Source organism: Falco naumanni, chromosome 10 (genome assembly GCF_017639655.2).
Source record: "Falco naumanni isolate bFalNau1 chromosome 10, bFalNau1.pat, whole genome shotgun sequence".
In the NCBI taxonomy this organism is placed as follows: domain Eukaryota; kingdom Metazoa; phylum Chordata; class Aves; order Falconiformes; family Falconidae; genus Falco; species Falco naumanni.
The window spans coordinates 27,971,015-27,994,091 of NC_054063.1; the positions used below are offsets into that span (position 1 = coordinate 27,971,015).

At 42.6% G+C, this 23,077-nt stretch overlaps 1 protein-coding gene across 2 annotated transcripts; it reads left to right on the plus strand.

The window, feature by feature from the left end:
* Window positions 1-991: 991 nt before the first annotated feature.
* CBLN4 (cerebellin 4 precursor) lies at window positions 992-7,098 on the plus strand. Of its 2 annotated transcripts, XM_040608797.1 has the most exons (4): window positions 998-1,377; window positions 2,871-2,987; window positions 5,772-5,907; window positions 5,998-7,098. In XM_040608797.1, exons 1-4 carry the CDS (start codon window positions 1,102-1,104, stop codon window positions 6,204-6,206), a joined length of 738 nt encoding a protein of 245 aa, XP_040464731.1. In that variant the 5' UTR covers window positions 998-1,101; the 3' UTR covers window positions 6,207-7,098. The 2 variants fall into 2 exon arrangements, with proteins under 2 accessions (XP_040464733.1, XP_040464731.1); XM_040608799.1 differs by having other exon boundaries at window positions 992-1,377; window positions 5,772-7,098.
* The last annotated feature ends 15,979 nt before the right edge of the window (window positions 7,099-23,077 follow it).

Genomic DNA, 23,077 nt, shown 5'->3' on the forward strand with positions numbered 1-23,077 from the left:
GCAACATCAATCCTCAAAGAGCAGTCAATAAAGTCCTGTCAGTGATGTGAGCGTCTGAGTGCTCGCCTTTGGGGAGGGCTGCTTCCCTCCCGGCTGCTGATGGGGAGCCAGCGGCAGGGTGCATGGGGCTGGGGTGTCATGCCCAGATGCAAGGCGCAGGACGGCTGTGCCCTGGGAGGCTCCTCCAGGTTTAGATGGTGCCTTTCAGCGGGGCTGCAGCTCTTTCCGCTGCCTCCTTTGGAAAACGGGGGACGTCTCAATGTTTTCTTGCTTTCCCTTTGGCTTGCTAGCTGCTGAAAAAGTTGCCTGGGAAGACAGGCGTGCGTGTCTGCATAGCAGGCGATTCCAAGAGGAGGGTCTCCAGTAACGAAGCGTGGTGTCTGCTCAGCTAGGTGAGAGCTGGGCAGGTTTGTTATGACATAACTCTTTGGGGAGGGGGGGGGGGGGCTGTGGCAGAGGGGCGGGGGGGAAGAGAGCGAGCGAGCAGCGGAGCCCGCAGCACCCCGGCAGCGGGATCACAGCGGAGCTGCAGCTCGGGGTCGGGTACCACCGCTCCGCGCCGCCGCTCGGAGCATCCTGGATCCGGCTCGAAGGGGAGAGCGCGCCGGCAGCGGCGATCATGGCAACGTCAGATGGGTTTATTTCTTCATGACCTCTCTCTTCTCTCGCTCATCAATAATTCACCTGAGGGCTTTCCCCCCACACACACCCCCTCCGCCTCCTCCTCGCTCTCTTTTTTGATGCGGAGAGAGGGGAGAAAAGGGGGCATCGGGGAGTGTGTGCGGTGCCGGTCAGCTTTTTGCGGCGTGGTTTAAAAGCTCGTGGAAGGACGCGGGGTAAAAGCACGACAGGAAAAACAAACCGGCACCGAGCGGCGAGGGGGGGTGGGGGGGGTGGGGGGGCGGCGCGGGGGGGCGGCTGCCCGCAGGACCCCCGACTTCGGGCGCCGCGTTACCGGGCGGCGCGGGCGTGCGCGCGGGGGTGTGCGCGCCCGTGTGCGGAGCGGCTGCGGCTGCTGCCGGCGCTGCCTCCCGCTGCGGCGCGGCGCGGTGGCCGGAGCGGGGCGCGGAGCGGCGGCGCGGGCGGCCGCGGGTGCGGACCATGGGCTGGCGGCTGCTGCCCGCCGTGCTGCTGGCCCTGGCGCTGGGCGGCCCCGCGGCGTGGGCGCAGAACGACACGGAGCCCATCGTCCTGGAGGGCAAGTGCCTGGTGGTCTGCGACTCCAACCCGGCCACCGACGCCAAGGGCTCGTCCTCCTCCCCCCTGGGCATCTCCGTGCGGGCGGCCAACTCCAAGGTCGCCTTCTCGGCCGTGAGGAGCACCAACCACGAGCCCTCCGAGATGAGCAACAAGACGCGCATCATCTACTTCGACCAGGTAAGCGGTGGCGCCGGGGGGATCCCCTCGGGGCCGGGGTGCCCGTGTCCCCTCTCCGCGGGGCCTCCCTCAACAGGTGCCGCCGCCCGCTCGCCCACTCCCCCGCTTCGCCCCTTTCCTGAATTCTAGCAAAGAGTTGGGGCGCGGGGGGCGGCTGCCTGCGGGGAGCCGCCGGGGGGGGCGGGCAGGTGGCAGCGGGGGGAGCGGGGCCAGCCGCCCCCGCCAGGGCACGGCTCGCCGCCCGGCGCTTCCCCGCGGGACGGGGCGGAGCGGGGCGCGGAGCGTGGGGCCCTGAGCCGCCCCCGCGGGTCCGCGCCGGGAGGCGGGGGGCGGCAGCCGGGGCTGGGCGACCCCCGGGAGCTGCCCCCGCCGGGCGCGGACACGGCCCCGGGAGGCCGGGGGACAGGGCTGCCCCGGGCAGGCAGCCCGCCTGGCTTTTTAGACGGCTCGTGCAGCCTTCGAGGGGGGAAATGAGGACAAAATTTAAGGAAAAACCACGTAACTTTTCTCTAAGGCTCAGAGGTTCATAGCACAGCTCCGCTCAGCCCAGCCGCTGGCAGTAACGTAGAGATGCCAGCACACATTTCATGTACCAGCTCCCGTCCTAGGGCACGTCCAGAGTAATTGAGACAGATGGTTATTTTTCTTCCCACGCCATATTACAATGAACAGTAAATTGTCGTGACAACTGAAGCCAGACATGTCACACAGCTTATTGCTAGCGGTGTGAATTACTTGAACTTCACGGCCAGTCCTAGTGGCTTTCTAGGGCTGTGCCTGGCATAAAGGAACCTGAAAACATCAATTAAAAATAATGCATAACTAAGTGGAAAGAAAGAAAAATTTAGTTGTTAAAGAAGCTATTTAGCATATGGCTGATGCACCCATTTAATATGTTCCCCTCTGTTACCTGTCTCGGTTTAATCAAACCAAATTATTATTAGTGCTCACAAATCCCAATACAGCGGCGAAGGCTCTCAGGCGGTTTTTGCTCAGATGTGCCAGGTATTCCATTAACTCGGCTTGGCCATAAACTGGTGAATGAACTGTGTCATTCACGCATGTCCTTCCTCACAGCTTGATACTTACGGGAAAACGGTGCTGACTTGACCATCACTTTTTTAGCCAAAAGCAGTGTGACACTCCCTGAATTAGGGTTTTGATGTCATTTTTTGGGGAATGATGAACAAAACTGCCTTTCCTTAATCTCCTCTGAACACACAGAGAAGAAAGGTCTTGAAGGTACGGTATAGTAGCGAAGTAAGAAATATTTTCCACACTAGTTTGTTTATAGTAAAGTTGCACTATAAATATAACTAAATATCCATTTTATGAGTAATATTCCAGCTTAATGGAGAGAATGATGAATAAAACAGCATAGATGTAGATTAAGAAATTTCCATGGGTGAATAGTTTCTAAAGTTAATAGACTGTATTTTTTATTTAGCACTGAATGTCTGTACTAATTCCCATGCTATATTTTTTATTTGTAGATCCTAGTAAATGTGGGCAATTTTTTCACATTGGAGTCTGTCTTTGTAGCACCAAGGAAAGGAATTTACAGTTTCAGTTTCCACGTAATTAAAGTCTATCAGAGTCAAACAATTCAGGTACGTTGATCAAGTATGATTATAAAATCTTTTACTTAAATTGTTTATTTACAATAGGGTCTTGACTGAGCACAGGAGTATTTAACACACTGTCAAGAAAAAACAGCTTAGTTTAAAGCAACCTGTGGTGCAGAGTTCCTAGCAGTAGAATAAATACTTTTAAACTGAACAGCTGTAATAAGGCAGTATCCTCAGTTCAGCTAAACTGCCATAGCTCCACTTCTATACCATGAGAACTAAATGTCTGGGGTGATAGAAAGTATTAAATAGAGCGAATCATCCAAGAGTAAAATAGAGCTCTAAATTTCACTTAATTGCATAAATACTATTGACGAGTCAGGTTAGACTCGCTGTCTCGAGCAGAGTTCTGGGGCTACGTACCATATTTGACCGTTCCTGTAATGTTTGGTGCCCTGGCTGGCAGCTCACGATGCCAGGGAGCTGCGTATGGCATCAGCCAGCTGTGGACCAAGGTTAGTTAAGGTGGTCTGCTTGTTCTGTAACTACACCAGAATGTTATGTCTCTATAGGGATGTCTTCTAGGGAGCCTTTATAGCAGTTTAAACTTTTTTTTTCACCACATAATAGATAAAAGATGTGTCATATATTAAAAAAAATAATAAAGGAGTGATTCTGCACTTTCTCGTGTAGCTTAATAGCAGCTGAACTACCTAATTAAATACAAGTATGTACTAGCTTAGAGGAAAAGCTTCCAAGTTCCTGAATATTCCCTTGCTGAGCCAACAGTAATTTCCTTAAAGTACATTCTTTAATCTTCGTGCCAGGTCATGCAGTTTCTGTGAAATACATACTGGCTTTCTAGATCTGGAATAACATCTGTGGCTTCCCTTGTTTCCACCCATGAGACCACCAGATTCCTAGAGTTATCTGATGCTTTTCCCCTGACTGGTCTTGCTCCTGAATGTGGTTATCGGTGTACAAGGCTGAGATGAAGTGGATTTCAGCAGGAGGGGTGATGAGCCGTTTGTGGCTGCTCTGGCTTTGGGTTGCCGGGAAAGCTCCTGGGAAAAGTCTAAATGGTAGAGCTGGCAGAGAAGGCTGGTGCGAGACACCTTTGCATCCCTGGTGCCATTCGCCTTCAGTTTACAACAGGAAACCGTGGTTCCAGTCAGGTCAATGACAGAAGTCTTAGAGGAAATATTGACCTCATGAAAATCTCTGTAATGAGCTTGTAAGAGATTCAGTAGGCTCAGACTTTGTTCCTTTCACTCTCTTAAATACTGAAGGTTGAAATGGCCTAGGGTGACTGTAAGTCAGCCAGCTTCATTGGGTTTTAAACACATATTGGCAAAAAACATGTCAAGGCTTGGATTCTGGAAGTCCAGTGCAGACTTTGGTGGTTCATGTACCAGGTACTCAGACCTGGGGGTCTGGGGCTCATAAGAGGGAATGTTACCACCTGTGACATGGCCTGAAATCTTCCATAGATCAAGAGTCCCTAAAGTGATGGATGGGTTTGGTTGGCCTCATTTTGGAGCCATCCGGTGATGTGTCTTCTGCTGTGATTAAAATAGCCGTAAGATGATCTGCAGGGGAACCTGACCTAGAGAGATGGTGCAGAAGGAACGAGATGAACCAAACCCAAGCAATGAGTAAACTCTTGATGCCCTTTTCTTTGCATGTGTGGTAACTAGGGGGGAGGACTAAAAAGTCATTGCAGTGGAGCAAACTAGCTTGCATCTCAGCCACATGCAGTCTTAAATGCCACTAAATCACCTGAAGGCTTCCTACGTAAGTGATATTACTATGCCCCTAGAACATCTGTTAGTGCCATTAAATATCATTAAACTGAAATTGGTTCCCTGGGGACATCTGATTAAGTGGATTTCCCAGATAGGAGAATCCCAAATCAGGGCCAGATTCTGCTGCCCTGACTTATGCTGAGCACTAATTTATTCTGTGGTGACTCCCATTAAAATTAATGGGAGCATATGCAAGGCCAGCATACTCGATATGAATAAGCATTTCATAATTCACCCCTATGACTGCATTATAGCCACTTAAAAAGAAAAAAGCAGAAGAAAGCTAATAGTCTGCTATTCAGGAAATGAAAAATGCCTGGATCTGTCCATTCCCCCAGCTCCTGCCCATCTTTATTTACAGAGGGTATATGTGATGCTGCTTTCAGAGCAGAGGCTGTGCTGACTTTTACAAGTGTTTTATAGAAAAATGGATTTAGGACCAAAACACAGTGCAGTGGTTCGTAAAGGTAGAAGTCTGTTCTAGACTTTAAAACTGAGCCACTGTCAGTAGCGGAAGGGACACATATTTTGCTCTCAATGAGGTGTGAGCCCCCAGCCTGCTGCGGTACCTTTGGCATTTTGTTAGGTGCCTGTATCATGTCTCTGGTTGCCCAAGTTTCTTGAAAATGTCGTCTTTGCTAGCCTGTGTCTAAATAACCCGTTGAGGTGGGCAAAATGAGACAAACTGAGGTAACAGCTCACAGTTCCATATTACCAGATAGTTACAACACGTAAGGTGCCCGAGCATCAGATGAAAGCAGTGGGATGTTACCTCTGACACCACTGAGCCCGGACCACAGCAGCCAGGGACAGCGTCCCACTGGCCTCATGCAGCTGCAGGCCAAGCCCGTGCAAAATGGATGGGCTTGTACGCTCCAAATAAATGTATTTTTTTTTTTTTTAAAAAAAAAGCAATGAAGATTGGGACCTTAGAAGACCTCTTATGCTGTAGTTAATATTCAGTGATAGTTCCTGATGTTTTTCTGTTAATTAGAGCTTTTCAGTGGTTTTTCTCTTGTAGGTTAATTTGATGCTAAATGGAAAGCCAGTCATTTCTGCTTTTGCTGGGGACAAGGATGTCACACGTGAGGCCGCCACTAATGGAGTCCTACTCTATCTAGACAAGGAGGATAAGGTTTACCTGAAATTGGAGAAAGGTAATCTGGTCGGTGGATGGCAGTATTCTACGTTTTCTGGCTTTCTGGTCTTTCCCCTGTAAAGTCAATTTTCCTGTGACATTCATCCAGGTGTGGACTCATCATTGCCTCTGTTACATGAAGATCATTTTATCATCATGGGATTGATGTTTCTTGATTGGTTTTTCATGGGTGAATATGGATTCTCTTTATGGATTTTGGCCCCATCTGAACTACTCAGAAGTTTCACAGAATTTTGTGTGTTTAAATACAATAAATTCGGATTGAGACTAAAGCAGACGATAGATATCTATGCTTAATGTTATGGTCTAAAGCTGCCTGCAAGATTTATTCCGATTTCATTTACTGGACTTACTGGATTCATGGGAGAAATGGATTTTCTTTAATTGTGGAAAGACTGGCAACCAGGTCTATGATTTAGGAGAGTCTGAGTTCAGACTTCAATCAAGAGTTAGTGTGTTGCTGCCAAAGAACTGTATATTGATATATTGGTCATACATGTTTTTGTCATTGGGACTTAACTGACATGATCTGTTCCATTGTCTTGAGAAAGGTAATTATTATTGATAAGTGGTTGACTTTAATTCTCCTCTGCGTGTAGTGTGTTGGATGGTTCACCCATATATTTATGCTCTGTCACCAGTCACAATCAAGTCTAGCCTACGTAAAGCTAAGAGGTTATGATTGTATTTTAGTTGGATATGTAAGGTATTCCTCTTTTCCACGTGCTGTTTTCTAAAAAGGAGAGCAGATTATAACCGTTAGGAAAAATATTCTTACCAGGGTTAAAGGTGATCATTCAGGTGCAACTTTGTGAAACAGATTTGCCCTGCAGGAAATCTCACACTCGTTCTTCAATTTTAATTAACATGATTGATAATAACTGCTTTATTAAAACCTAAGGGATTCCTTCCTTAGACACAACCACTTTATTAGCTGGAGATGAGATCCCCTTGTTTGTAATTATGTCTATTTTTCAAACCTTCTGTTGTGTTAAAAGTATCATCTGGTTTTGCCTTAACTTCGCAACTGTATATAATTTTAGATCTTATGTTTAAAACAAATATTAAATCCAAATAGCTGGTACCTAACTTGGTGCAATATCTACGTTTTTTTTGTACAGGTCATATGAATTCATAAACTTATTTATTATATCATTGTTACATAATAAAGATTAATATATGTTAGCTGAATTTTTGAGCTTTGGATTTTGGAAGTCACTTCATGCTATTTTTTTATTGGATGTAATTATTATATGCAAAGTGTAAGCTTTTGGGATTCACAGAAACTGTCCTGGGAGGCTGGCAAACTGTCATAATTTAGTCTGGCAGAATCCTAGAGGTAATCAGAGTGATCTAGAAATAACCTATGCATTTTATTTAAAAAAAAACATTTAGGCAGAAATCCTGGCTTCACTGAAGTTAGTGTTAAGAATCACATTGATTCCAAAGGATTTTGGATGAGACCTGTGCTTTAGGTTTTGCCATCAGCATTAAACTCCAGTGACATCAAACTGAATACCAATTAAGAATGATTTTCACATGAACTGCTAATGAAACCTTCATCTCTCATGCCCAAAATCTACACCGAATTTGATGGATATTGTGCCTTGCATATCATGAAAGATATGGTTCTAAATTAAAAAAATACTATGTACTTGAGAATGTTTCTGGTTGGAAGCATGTCCAGCAACCTAGGACCTTCTCTAAAAGCCAGTTTAGGATTCAGTTTCCTGTTTTAGGTAATCTTTTTCCGATTTCTTGACTTGTTAGCCAAGTGCAGTGTATCATATTGCTCTAACAGCTGCAAATGGATATTTCACCGATTTAAAGTCTAATGGCTGGCTGGCTGATGTTCCTGATAAAAATTTCAGGGAATCAGTGGCACAGAATTGGCCCAATTTCCTTATTTTTCTAGGCCCAACATAGATTTGTTTGGGAATTTCAGGAGGATAGGTGGGTACCTTGGCACACCTGTGAGATAAGTCAGATGGGGAAGTCATTTGTTAGGTGCAATATCGCTTCTGTGCAGAACACTGCAGTTTGGGGGGAAGTGGGAAGACACGGCAAGAAAGTGAATGACTGACATCACTGGAAAATTTTACAAAGTTTTCCATTATGACTACCAAAACATATTACCGCTGTACACCCAAAATGTGTGTGTGTGTGTGTATATATATATGTGTATATGTAAAAAAGCAGCGATTGCAGGACATAGTATGCATGATCTTATGAAAAGGTTATTTGTCATAAGAGTTTACTTCAGAGGGGAATTCAGTATTTTGTATAAAATTGATAAAATCTGAAAGCTGACCTTACCCATTGATATATATGTAATGTAAAGGAAACGTTGTTCCTAAAAAGAAGAAAAATGGCATTAAAGGTGTCAGTATACGTTTCAGAATGATCAAATGGATCTAACTTCTTTAGTTTGTAAACAGATGAAGTTCAAAAGCTGCCTTTAGAATTTGGAAATAATACCGGACTATTTTAATATACTGTTGATTTCCCCTTGGCAAAACATTTCTGATTGCTTCAGTCATTAACAGTTATTTAAACTTTAGAGAGTCTAGAAAGTTATTAAATTAAGGAGATGCATTTTTGATAGAAATGTCCCAATTTTTTCTCCTCAGCCTCTAAAATCAGAATTACTAACTAATTATTTTGCTAGTTACGGGGTTTAAAAAAAAGTTTCAGTGCAAGGGAGCTGTGTTACCTTCCCACGGCGCTGGGCGCTGGCTGCGGGCAGAGGTGGCAGTTCTCTCGGCTCACAGCAAAACATTTAAACAAGAGTGAGCTGTGGGTTTTAGGCTACAGTTTGAGCTACTTTCCAGATCTTGAGCTCATTCTCATTGTATTGTTCCACACTTCGGTTATGTCAGCCGGAGTGTCGCCCAGAGGGGCTGAGCTGAGCGAGCCTAGGTGGGGCTGGGCTGGCTGCTACCTTTTCCCTGTGCTCCCGTTCCTCATTCCCTTTCCTTCTGCCTTCCTCTGTTACTGCTACAGTCGTTTTCTTGTTCAGAAGCAACAGCTCAGGAGACACTTCAAATTTCTAAGGGTATTTAAGATTAGAGGTTTCATAATTTTTTTGAAAGAACTTAAACCTTTGAGCTGCACTGTAAAGGTTAGAGCCGAATTTCTGATCCTGTTGAATTCGATGATGCCAGCCTTATTGATTTTGGGGAGGGCAGAACTTCCTGCTCCGTGTATCCCTGCTACACGCTGAGGATCTATACCCATCTCCTTCAGCATACACCCACTTTGCAGGCAGCTTTGTAGCTTGCGAAGTTTCATCGTGCAAGAAAACTTTCTGGCCATGTGTGGTAGATAAAAGTTACTTTCTCTGAGCATAATGTATCAATTGTTATTATCAGTGATCTCTTAACAAAGGAGATCATTATTTTTATGTTTTTATCTGTGTTTTATTTATATTTTATCCATATTTTATTATGAAACTAAGGAGAGAAAAAAAAGAGAACTATATTGTCCTCATCAGGTGATGTAAGTATTTCTGGTAGAGCCAGGAATACTCTGGTTTCCTCGGTTCAGCTGGTGGAGAAAGCTGCTCCATTCTGTTGAATCCTATTTGCTATGAAGAGTTTAGGCTACATATGCCAAATGACTGTGGGGACAAGAAAGGTACCGTTCAAAAAAGCCTGGGTAACCAAAATCTTTCTGGAAAAGGCACTGAGGTAGCTCTGAAAATTTCGCAGGCAGTTGTCTCTACATAAAAAGGAAAAACTAACTTTGAAGCCTAGAGAAGGAAAAGATGCTGCTGCTTTTTTTTTTTTTTAAGCAACATTTTTGTATTTGTTTTGTGTTATGTCATTTTCTAGTAGTATCTGAACATTTTCTGAGTGTTAATTAAATTACTTTGGCAAGGTCATGGCAGAGGAAGTACTGCAGCCTCAGCGTTAACTACTGAGAAAACGGTGACAGGGTTTGGGAAACGACCGGTGCCATTCCCAGCTCAGCCACTGCTGGTGCTTGGTCCTGGTCAGTTTGCTGGACTGATCCTGTTACTGGTACAAGGCATTTAAAAAAAATAAGGATGTTTTCTGAGTAAATGCAATACTACAGTAATTCCTTTCCCACATTATTTCAATGTTTGTCTAGAAAGATGCATGCAGTGAAACAGGACAGTTGTTAACTGCCCTAAGAACTTCACAATTAGCTATCAATCAACTCTGTCTTTTCATTATTATTATTTTTTTTTTTTTTGCAAGCCCCCAAAGGAACACATCTGCAGTACATACAGCATTTTTACAAGCAGGTTTGTAGGATAGAGAAGATAAATGCAAGAAGCAGTATATCATAATCACAACAAGGAAGTCAAACCATTAATGTGAAATATGAGCTGAAGCAGAGAAGCAGATATATGTTCTCCTCCTTTTATAAGGGTTTCTGAGTTGGTAACATGTTTTACCTTAGCAATTCATTACAGATGCCCTTCATATTGTAAGAGCTCTTTATAATATTCAAACTCTTTGTCTTCTTAAAGACAATGTTAACCAGATGACTCAATGTAAATAAATGAAGATCCCCAGTGACAGAATTTATTGGCTGGCACATGCCACAACAACATATTTTTTGTACTATTGCTGTCCAGATGGAAAAGGCTCCTTTGAGAAAAGACATTGGCTTAGACACTGAGCTGAAGTTATTTATCTGTTGCTGGTTAGGAATAGAGGGGGAAAAACCTTTCCTACCCTAGAGCACTAAGGGAAATACACACAAGGAATAATAATACACACAAGGAATAATGATAAAATCAGTCACTGTTATATAAGTGATGATGAGAATAATGGAAATGTGGCTTGAACAGTCTGTTTAGTGAAAGCTGTGATCTAAGGCGTTTGATGGAAGCAATCACTATTTTAATCTTCACAGTTTGGGGGAAGGGAAAAAGCCAGTTGCATCATTTTTAACAGGTTCTTTTCCTTTTTTTCTTGTGCTTTGGCTTAGCTGAGAAAAAAAAAGTGCGATCAGAAATGATCTAAGAAAAGTTCATTTCTGAAGAGGGATGGGGGAGGGGTTTTTTGGGTTTTTTTTTTGCTTTTTTTTTTTTTTTTTGCCAGTATCTGTTGTGGGGGAAAAAACTGAGCAGGGGAGGGGGGGAAATGACAAACTCAACCTAAATACATTCTTGACCTATCATCCAGTTCAGTGAATTGCCTAAAAATGTTCTGCTTATATGCGTACTACTTTTCTACAATGCATGATACTGACCCGTCCTGTTAAGGCCACCATATTGTAATCTGATAGCTTTTAATTCTGCTGGAGGAAACTAGATGTAGAAGTGCAGAGCACTGGAGATTGGCAAATAAAACAGTTTATCTCTGTCCTTACACGTGTGCCTGGATTTACTCCTACAAAGCAGGTCTGTCATCCCTGGGGCATTTTGATGCAAAGGGCAAATGTGTGTTTGAACGCTGACACAAACCCAAGCTGAGGGTATACGGGGACTTCTGAATTACTGCTGACACAAGGAAAATACAGTACCCTGACCTCGCGGTGAGGACACTGAAATGTGCTGTATGGTCCTAATGCTGGAGGCAGGCACATCTTCGTGGGGCCTGGGCAGAGTGACCAAAGCCCTGTGGAGGGGCCGAGACCTGCCGCAGATGGATGGTCTGGATTGACCCAAGCGGTGGGGGTCTCTCTAGGAGTCTCAGAGCAGTGTCATGACAGGCTGCTGTTAGCTGTCCTGGAGTGTTACTCCAGTTAAAAATCAATGCCTGGGGTTTTATTTTGTCCCTTTCTTTGCAAATGAAGGTCTATTTACAGTGAACATATGGGCTTCTCAAACAAAGGCAATCTTTGAAATTAACACTGTCTGAAAATAAATTTAAGAAAAAGTTCTTCTAAGTATATAGCAAGGCTAAATTTCTCTTAAGTTGAGGGCATGCAATTAAGTAGCAAAGCAAATTAAAGATACACATCTGTGCTCTACTACACAACTAAACATAAAGGAACAAAATTGATTCTGGCGTCTGTCCCACGTACCTGCAAACCAGCTCTGAAGCTGGGTACACCAGTGTAACACCTCGTTATGTGGCTGTTCCCACTGTGCAGCCGCAGAAACAGCCACTGGGCAGCCCCACCTGGCAGCGCTGGCGTGGCTCCGCTCCTGAGGTGCATTTTCATGTGGGGAAGGTTGGTGCTGGTGTTGGAGCATTTTCCTGGAACAACAGTTGTTGATGCGGCTCCTCCGGAGCCTCTCAAGCACCCTGACAGACCCGACCAGCCTTCAATATGCTCTGACCTATGGTAGGTTGCAAAATTTTACTTGAAGCAATACCCCACCAGGAAACACCATTTACATTCAATTACTGCTTGCAAAAAGCAGATGCATTAGAAGAAATGAATTTCTTTTTTTCTTTTCTGCAAATAAAAGGAGGGAACTGTTTTGGATCAAAAAGCTTTTGTATTTCCTTTTAAACTCACTCTTTATATAAAAGATTACGTTGGTTCAAATAGAAAAGGGAAAGAATTAAAACTGAAATAAAACACCTGAGGTTTTGAAATAAAATTCTGCAAAAACCATTTTTCTCTAAAATGATTTTTGTCACTAGAATTTCATCTGGGTAAAAATGATACAATTTTGGAAGTTTGTTCAGATTTTTTGGATGACTGTACTTCCTGATCATTTTTTCCTTATTTTTTTAACAGAAAGCAAACGTTTCCCCACAGGCTTTATCTTCATCTTATTAATTGATTCACTAAAGCACACAGAACTGTCTTTTGAAAAGTCTGCACAACGATTTCATGAACTGTGCTGTGTTTAATTTCAGAATGTGTCTTAAATGTCATGGGGAATGCTGTTTTCATCTTCAGGGAGGATCAAACACTGCAAATTTCCTCTGTTGAGAAAACCTGAATCATGTAAAGCACACCTGGCTTAAAGATTTCACTAGAGGCTCCTATTAGTATTTAGGTTCAGGGAAATTTTCATGAAGACCTTTGACACTACAGGGTCAGGGGGTGTAGAAGAAGGGGTCCAGCTTTCACATAAAATATTATTTTCTTTGTGCCTACAACCTGACTCCACCTTCATCCTCAGTTACTGCTTCCTAATATGATGCTGGTGGCCAGTCTGTTTTCGTTGTTTTATTTTAAGCTTTCTCCTAGACTCACAGTCTGGTAGTCTTGCTAGATGCTCAGAACTGGCTCAGCACTGTGAGTTGCTGGCCAAGAAGCAAACTCAATCCCTTCAAAGCTTAGAAAGAGGGACATTTGTCCTTTCACCTTTTGCACGTCAGGCAACATGGCCCTGCATTCCTTTCCTCTCTGTGGACTTGCAGCCAGCCAGAAATATTGCAATCAATATCGATACTGAAACATTGATAAACTTGTTGGCTTAGATCAACAGTTATTTGTGCAGGTGTTAGCTCAGTTAACAAACCACTACATGATTTGGTCCCGTTGGGCAATTGTTAATTTTTTTTTTGTTTTTAATAAGTTAAGACAACCAGAAGCCTCTATGGGCACTGAAGAGAGAAAGTAACCAACTGCCTCAGAAGGCATTCAGCACCAGGCGTGGCAACTACAAAAAGTTATACAGAGCAGTCGTAGTCCTAAGTGTACGGGTGGAACTACTCAATGCAATGCAAATGTATAGCTAGAACAGCCGTAAATAAGCTGATGTACACATAACCTGTTGAAGGACACCTTGTTTCTTATTTCTTTGGGAGAAATAAGCTCTGGTTCCTTTCTAGAAAGCAAAACTGTGATGCAAATAATGAAAAATAAATACCTAAACCACGGGCATACCTAATGCAAATAATGAAAAATAAATACCTAAACACGGGAGGAGTATCACTGCTGTACAAGAGAAACAAATTCTGCAGTGGCATCATGTGTTTTAGTTTTTGTGGACTGTTTAAATGGATTCCTACAAAAATAATAAAGGCTTCTGAAGAAGATAACTCCAAGACCATCTGTCTTAGTTGTCTTGAATTCAATACAGGTTAAGTAAGATAGTCTAGGTTTAGTCTGTTGTAAACAGTGATTCACTGGGCATGATTCAGCTGTCATGTACTTTTTGTACTGGAATGAATTAGCTGAATGAGTGCGGAAGACATTTTTCTTCAGGTCTCTGAAAGACAGCTGAGGGATATCACTTTGACTGGATAAGAATATTAAAAATAGAAAATATGTTGAGTTTAAAAATCAGATTTGAAGGCTGCAGTCCAAGTCCCCAGTTTATATAAGTTGTATTGAACACTATGCACATACATCTGGTGGAAAGGGCTGTGAGGGTTTTTTGGTGCTTGTCAGTCCTGGCTAAGACGTAGAGCTGGCTTAAATGGGGTGTCCAGTAATGACAGCATGCAAGATAACATTGTGAGTATTTCTAAACTCTGATAGTTTGTCAAAAACTTACCCTGGGATGAGAAATTTTACTGAGTATATAGTCTAAGGGATTCAAGATGAAAGACTGCTCTGTAGAGCTGGACAAAATGTAGTAAGTATCTTTTATGGAGAAAAAAAAATAACGGCTCACAATATTGTTTTCCTTCAGATGCAGGAAAAAAAACCCTGATGTGCAACAGCACCTGCAAAACTTGCCAAAACAACACTCAAAAAGCCTTTTGAAAAACAGCTCTGCCTGTTGGAACACCACGATATTACCTCAAGTTAGGGCCACCCAACTGATATATGGAAGAGTCAGGTCAAAGTTTATGCTTTGCCCCGAGTTTGTGTCTTCCAGACCTCAAACGTATCCTTAAAGCCACTAGGTTATTTGGTGGTAGGTAACAAGGGGAAGTTATTCAGAGAAGTAATGGCTTCCAGATCAGCAAAGCATTCACCCCAGCGTGACATGAAATAAAGTTACAGCCCTGCCTGGTGCTCCTCTCGGCTATTAGAGTGTGTGCTTTGCTGGAGGGTTCCGCTGAAGGCGAGAGAGCTGGCTGCCTTCCCGTTCTGTGTGACTGTCAATAGAAACGTCCTCATCTCATACATTGTTAGTGACAATGGGAACATACTGTTTAAGTAGTAAATAAATCAGTAACCGTTTAAGCACCGTAGAGCAATGCAACTTCAGGGGCGAGCCAGGGATGCCTATAAACTTAGTCTTTTTCTCTACAGAAAATCTGAATTTAAGGTGTTCAAAAGGCATTGTTAGATTTGTTTTTTTTTCCTGTTCTCTTCTGGAAAGCTCAGCTAAGAAATTTGGTTTTCATGATGCCCCTTAGGGTCCCCACAAAGTAATAAGTCAGCATCATTTTCTAGCTGCAGTTGATAACATTTATTGCTAATTCTTTAAACCCTTCCTTAAAAGAAAACAAGCCTGCAACCTGCACTGCACCCACAGGAATAATCTTTCTTTTCCTCAGTTTGGTAATTCAATTGTGACTTGTAAACTTGTGCAGTTGTAGCAAAAAAAGTATACAGTCAACTCTAATCTATCTTGAGGAAAGTAAAAAGTGCTTACCACCACTGGTGTGGTAAATCCTGGCTGCTTTATTAAATAAATGTAGAATTCCACTCAGAAGCCTTAAGGAAGAAGAGTTTTAGAATACCTGAACAATTTAGCACATTTTGAGGCTGAATAAAGATTGATTCAATTTTGGAGTGAGATTTAAACTGATGGCATACTGAATCCAACTTAAATTAACTTGAAAAGTATAGGCATTATATATGTCTTCTGAATCGTGAAAGGCAAACCAGTCTACTGGAGAAATTCTTGAGTATCATAATCTTTCTGGTACTGGAAAAATAAAGACTTAAAAAGATCCCATAGCTATTTATAATTCTAAGTCATACCTTGAATAGTCTTTACATAATCATTACACACGTAAGCAGGACAAGATCCTGCTTACAGTTAAGCACACATATAATGCTCAAAGCTGAAGTGATTTCATGGATTTTGATATCCTGGCTTCCACATCTAAAGTTATGTGTCTGCTTAATTCTATGCTGCACAACAGAAAACACTTTACAGGAATAGGTAATGCTTTAAACAGTAACTCGACACGCGATCACCCAACCAAATTTCTCTTACTGTGCTAAACTAAGGCCGTTGCTCAAAGATGCAATCTCCTCCCCTCTTTCAGGAGTCTCCGCACTGTAATAGTGTGGGTGGATTCGGGCACCAGACCCCGTCTTCAGAGAAGGACAAAGCCATGATGACTCACATCAGTATTCATAAAAAAATCTGCTGTCTTCTAGCAAAGGAAGGGATACGACAAGGTAATAAATATGACATAACCCTCCCCCCCCCTTCAGCCCAGCTGGGGTTATGGGAGCAGATGTTGCTTTAGCTGCTACCAGCCCCCCACATCCCAGCTCCACCTGGGCTCTGGGCTGGGAAAGGAGCAATGCTCAGGATGGGACTCGTGGCAGGTCCCTGCCCTTCTTTTGGACTAAAGATGACATCAGCTTTTCCAGGGTTGTTCTCACAGGGTAGAGTTTCTTCTTCTCGGGCACCAAAGGAGCTGATCTCCTGGGGACACTGTCTGCCAGTCAGCAGTGGTGAGCCCTCCCTCATTTGGGGGTACTCCTCATTGCCCACCTGGTGGGAAGATAGGCCTCCAAGAATTTCTCTTTGCTTTACCTAGAGGCCTTTTTCAGTTCTGAAGAATACAGTGAGAACTTCTTTCCAGAGCACTTGGTCTCTTAGAGGTACCATGCCTAAAGACTTCTCCTGGGATGCTCCTAAATTACTTTGGATGCTCTTGAACCAACCTGTTTCTAGGTAGTCTAAGAAATGGGTTTGACCTTGCTGCATCTTCCTGTGGCTACAGGACCCTCCCGTTGGCCCAGGCTGGCAGAGAGCTGCCACCCTGCGCTTCTCCATGCAGCGTGTGACAACAGAGTTTGCTCTGGTAAAGCGTGTGAAACGGACCCCTGCAAACTTGTACAAGCCAAACTATTCTGCTCAAAGAAAGAAAAAGAAAGAGCGAAAGCAAAGATTCAGAAATATTTCCTACAAGCAGAATTGATCATTATTTCTTCCTTCACATTACTGCAAAAAGATGGAGAAGTGTTGTGAAAGAGTCGTCTTCCTGTTCTTTGAATGAGTCACGGTGCTAATACATTTCATACTGCTTTCTCCATCTGTGGAACCTTTCTTATCTCAAAATAGTCTAACACTGCAGAGCTGCCCTTATTGCAGCTGTAGTGAAACTGAGTCCTAGACAATTTGTTTGGTTTGTCCCCAGTCATCCAGGGAATAATTACTGGAAAGGGACACAGAACTCAGGTTCCCAAAATCTGCCTTCCAATGCTCTAACCAATTCCTTTGCCTTTAGCAATTAAAACTGCTTTAAGCAATGATCTTCACTATGATCTCATATAGCTCAGTGTAAAGAAGGGAAAACTCAACTTACATGAAGAACTACGCAACACATAGGTGCAAAAATGTGGTTGAAAGATGAGCAGGGTCATGGCTTGGAAAAAATGTATTGATATCGCAGAGGCATGCCAGAAAACATCCAGAGAAACAGGAGCGCAAAGCCTGTCTGGTCAGTTGAATCTGACCTCCTGCAAATTCATCAAGATGCAGTTTTAACATCTTTTGTTGATGGAGCATGACCTAGGCGATGAAGCAGAGTATTGTCATATACATACTGGGATTGACTGGACTTGCAAGAGTGAGAGTCTACAATTCAATCCTTCCTGTACAGTCTAGTCCTGTATTTTATACAGAGACACACTAGATTTGATAAGCCTGAGTCATTATATAGGTTTTGGAAATCTATACTTGCTTTATCATCTCTAAATATTTCACATTTTTTTATTCCCCCAAACACGGGGTTATTGCCAGTACAGAAGCACTGGCACGGAGGGGGTTACAAAATATATTATCCTTTAATGTATTAAAGATGCTTTCTCAAAATTCATACTGGCATTGGGAATACACAGATTCCCTTTGGCATTCCGTCTGATGTTGTCTACACAGATCGAGGCGAGTGGTTGGCATTTATCTTTGAAATGGTTAGGAACAGGATTATTTATGTATTTATGCATGATAGTTTCTAGATGCTTATTTTTTACCAACAGATAAGCAGTCCTCATTTAGGCTTATAAATGTTAGTCTGGGTGAAGTTATAATACTGCAGAATATGACTATACTGCTAGGAACTGTTTTGTAAGCAAGATTAATTTATGTGGCAATGACCTGCCAGGTCACTGGCCTTGGACACAGCACTGTGGCTAAAATGTAGTTAAACCAGAGACTTTAGAGACAATTATGAACGGCTTTCAGTGCTGGTCATACAACTGCACTTAATTCACCTGCCACATGAGTTTTCCATGGGAGGGGGCTGGATATCCTTGTTAGTTAAATAAGTAAAAACCAGAACTGAGGACTGAAACGAAACAGGATTAAATCATCTAATTAATGGCCAGACTCTAAATTCAAATCTCCACATCTGTTGGAGTTGTAGTAAAAAAATGCCTGCCCTTTAAACACTGAGTAATGTGTTCAAAGGCAATGAAAATTGAACATCAACTATATATTTTTTTCTCCTCTTTTTGATGTTGGAGAATTTTGGAATTGGTCACAGAGAAAGTGAGAACCAGACAGCACAGAGATGTTTCTTTGCTCTCAGCTTTCTTCCCAGCTACTGTTTTACAAAACTATTACAGAATTCAACAGTGCAGTTTAGCAAAGTTTTCCTTAGCTCTGTGCTCATTACTACGGTTCTGTAGGCTACAGAAATGGCTGTAAGCCACATAAATAAATTAATGTGCTAAGTGAGGGTCAGAGCTCAAAAAAGCTGGCTCTGCTTCAGTCCAAATCAGCTCCTAGGCAGGGACTGATGGCTACAAAAGCCATCGGTGTGAGGGGAGCTGAAGAAGGGACAGTTCAAGTTGGGACCAGAGGGGCTCACTCACACTCACCGTGGCTACTTAATTTGCAAGCCTTGGGGCGATAAAAGGAGCACAACTGGCTGCCAAGTCTGGGGTTTGAAATAAAGCAAGGTCAGGTGCATGAATGAGGTGACAAAAGCCTTCACTACTGCTTTTTATTTTTGGTAATATGGTCACCAGACCAGGAAAACCTATGCTTTATGGCTCTGGCCTGGCCAGAACCGATCCACTCAACAGATGATCTGTGTGTCCAACAGATCCCTAAAATACAGCGTTCTTACTTGATATAGGAACCTCGCTGCAGAAAGCGCTACGTATCGCAGAGTGATGTGCGAAGGGAGGTCTAAGTCGCAATCTTGAATTTCAGATTTCTAGGGATGGGGGAACCAAATTCAACACATAGTCCTAGTTCACCCCTCCAGTTTTAGTAAAAGTCATATCCAAACTCAAAATGGAATTACTTCTATAGAAATTGCGGGGGGGGGAAAAAATCATACATATTTGATACCGGAACTTCAGCTTGATTCATCCTTATGTTAGTTTCTGCATATTTACAACTTTGCAAAGCTCTCAGGATGGGCTGGATGATTTATCTTGAAATACGTGGGATTTGCCAGCAACTTCGTGTATTTGAGACACTGGTATGGAGGTCAATTTATACTGCCTTATGCATCCCATGTCTTTGTTGTGAAGCAGCACGTTAAAGTCTCAGTGTGAACGTTCTGTTTAGGGGTAAAATAACCTTAGATGAATTTCAGAGGAGTGTCTGGGAGGTTTATGCTATCCCATACTTAAGGCACTTTTCTCCTGAACATTAAACATTTTTAGTGCAATCCTAATTTATATACTTTATATCTTTGGTTGAGTCTCTTAGACTGTTTCTTTTTTGGGGAAAAAAAAAAAAAAAGCCATAAGCAAGGAGCAGCAATGGAACTGGACAGCTCAGTGCATTTTGCAGCACCCTGCTCCCCCCCAGGTGCAGAGCTGCAGGCTGAGCAAGCCTTTACTCTAGGAACCAGCAGTCAGAGACAGAGAGCAAACCCCCCCTGCAGTTTAGCATGGCCAGTAAAGCATGAATACAGTGACTGAATCAGGTATTTGGCTCCTTTTCAGACCAACAGCTAGCTTGTTCATGATAGCTGTTCGAACCTTTTAAATGCAAGACGTATTTGCAAATACAGAGGCTGATTCACAAGAATCTAACTTGCTGATCTGTAAACGGGGCCAGCTCTGCTTATTTCTGTTTTCTATTTGACATGGCTAAAATCGTCTTACTTGCTTTCACGAGACTTTGGCTGAAGCCTTTAATTTACTGGGTCTGCAATTGCTCAGGGAGAATGTGATATTTTCTAATGAATTTGCATCTGAAAACTATATAGACTCAGTCTATTCCTAACCTGGAACCAAACCCTTTCTCCAAACCTAGATCTGATGACATTTCAGCATCACAGATAAGATCTTTTCTTAATGAGAAGGACTGCAGAGCCTATAAAATTGGAAGTCAAATTAACAGGCTTAAAAGCAAGGACACAGAGAAGTACCTTCTAGCAGGGCATTTCTGTCTAGGGGGACTGGCACTTGCCTTCTTTGCATGGTGATGACAAAACTGTTTGCCTTGTCCTTTTTGGATGCTTCAGGCATCCAGTTTGTGGCCACAGCTTAGAAAAGCTGCACTTCAGGGAACTTGGTTGATAATTCTTCATTCTCCAACACGAAGCAAGCACAAGAACAAAATTAGTCCTGATTGTTAACAAAGATATATTGAGTCACTGATGAGCTCAGCATCCCCCCCGCATCCTGCTGACTGCTTTCATAAAGTTCCACTCACTGCCGTCTGCCAAGGTTTTCTGAACGTGTTGCGTGTGCACAGATAATACACTTTTACATAAATAGCAGATTACTGTGATAATCCTCAGACTATTTACTAAGGCCACCCTCCTTCAGATCTGCACGCTGAGGGAAGGAGTGGGGATAAAGAGTAACAGAAGGCAAAGAGTGTGTTATACAGGATGGGAAAGGGGTTACAGGAAACCAGCTCCAACTAGGATTGCAGCTTGTTTCCCTGCTTCCATCAGCTCATCGCTCAGTGTTTCCAACAGCCAAAGTAAAACCCCCGGTAAGCACACTGGCACGTGTTTGAGTTCAGTTGACAGAGCCATAACTACTACCACATGCCTGACAGTAATTAATTGAGGTTAACGTAGCTTATAAATGACTCTACTTAGTTACGGGAATAGATATTTTCTGATTTGAGAGGGATCGTAAGTGCTATAAGGACTATGAACAGAGAGAGAACTCGTGACAAGAGAAGTTGGTACTAAAAAAATATTAGGAAAAACATCCTACTGCTGATGGGAAACATCATGTCGGATCATAATCTGCATGTAGTCTGGATCTAAACAGACAGGTTAAAGGTCAAAATAGAAGACTAAAAGTAGAAAAAAACAACATTTCAAGGCAAGCAGCTAAAGCTCTTTACGAACAGCTCAAGGTTGCAGGCAGTTTCTATAAAAACCTCTGGTGAAATCCAGATTGCTAGAAACCTGCAAGCCAGTGTGTGAAAAATACCAGCCAGTGAGAATCTGGAGATGTGAGTCCTTGGGAAGTCATTTGTTCAGTTAAATGCTTAAGTTCTCACCCATCTCCCCCCTGTCCTCACCGACACCTACGGGTTTAGCAGCGTAAGGTCTCTGGGATGCAGCTCCCTGTTTGAAGCCGCAGCCTGTCTTGGTTTAGGTAAAAATAAACCACATCTTACTGTTAGTTATGAAGCAGAGCAGGAGAGGCAACATCTGGAAAAACAGACACCGGTGCGTGTTATGTTGCAGCTTTTTCAGGTGGTGCTATCTCACCCTCCTGTAAGGTGCAGAGAGGGTTCGTTAACGCCTAAACCCTCCCGTGAAAACCTGACGAGATCTGTTCTGCCTCGCAGTGCTGCAAACTGGGCCACAACCAAGTCCATCCATGCAGCTGCCTAATAACATTTAATTGCTTTATAACTCAGCAGCAAATTGCGTTGATTTAACTGTGTTATAAAAGAAGTCTTTGCTATTATTTCTTTGCAAAGTGCAAGCCCCTGGCTTGCTTTTTGGAGCATTTACTCTCTTTCTTAAATTTCAAGTTAATAGCTCTCCTGACAAACGTGAAAGAGATGCATTTATGACATTATCATCTCAGTTCTTAGATGTCTCAATCTTGGAATGTGTCATCACTTTTTATTCAAGTGTCAGCTTTTGTTGTAAGTTTGCCTTATTCTAGTTTTAATGAAAATTTTAAGAATGTAATGAAAATATAATCCCGCTGGTTAATTATGGCATAAGCCTCGTTGAGTTTATGCATAACAAAAATGTCAAGGCCTGTATATTCTGCTGGAAGCCCTTACTTTTAAGCTATGCAATTAATTATACTTGAACATCCTAGAGGTTTATTGCTTCAGATAAAAGCATTCAGAGCACCTTCTTTACTATTCTTTCCAGAAGAAAAACAATGTAAAATAAAGATAATTAAAGTATCTTTGACAGACAGGTTGTTTTTTTGAGGAACTGTGTTGCTTTAATGAAGAAGCTTCTTAACAAATTTATGAGAAACTACTTTACATACAAAATTTTGGTTTATGTCAGCCTAGGTCATAATTTACTTTATTCTGTGCCTTTAAATATACCATTGTGCATTTACATTGGTGATCTGGATGCCAGTTTAATTATCCAGTGTCAGCTTCTATAAGACTGATAAAACTATTAAAACAGGAATTGGGTGCTAGGGTGGAATGGTACTACTAAAATTGAAAAATAGCCCTTTAGTTCTGTCAGCAATACCAGCACCGCTAAATTTCCTTCCAATATAAAAGGTGTTTGGTGTAAGTATTGCTGAAGGGAAGCCCACAACCATATTATGAAGACATACAGAGCTAAATCTGGGGGCTGTGCCTTCAAGAATTGTACTAAGCTGGCTATTTTATTGCAGTTAGGATTTTGACACTAATTTGATTGACTGCTGTATGCATCTTCTGGAAAAGGAAAAAAAAAGAAAAAAGCCATTAAAGTGTTACACTTAAATACCCCCCCCCCCCCCCCCCCCCCAGCAAATTGCTTGCCTCAGAGAGCTGTTTGCATGAAAAAGAAGCCAGGACATAAGAAGCTTTTTCAAACTAGTGGCATATGTTTTCTTGATAAAATGTGTAATTCTCTGCTTCTCATTGCACATGTTAGTCATCATGTGTAGCTATAAGAAACTCACACTGATTTTTATCAGTTTGATTTAAAAACAATGTATTTTCCCAACAGCCAGATTTAGTAATAGTTTCTTATGGAGCAGCTTTTATTTTGTTTAATCAATGATATTGATTTCCC

What these genes read in the sequence shown, in the direction of transcription:
- CBLN4 (XM_040608797.1), top strand. Translation starts at nt 1,102, where the DNA reads ATGGGCTGGCGGCTGCTGCCCGCCGTGCTGCTGGCCCTGGCGCTGGGC. An exon ending in ATCAGAGTCAAACAATTCAG is followed by an intron (nt 2,988 to 5,771) that starts GTACGTTGATCA and finishes TTTCTCTTGTAG; the next exon opens with GTTAATTTGATGCTAAATGG. An exon ending in TTACCTGAAATTGGAGAAAG is followed by an intron (nt 5,908 to 5,997) that starts GTAATCTGGTCG and finishes ACATTCATCCAG; the next exon opens with GTGTGGACTCATCATTGCCT.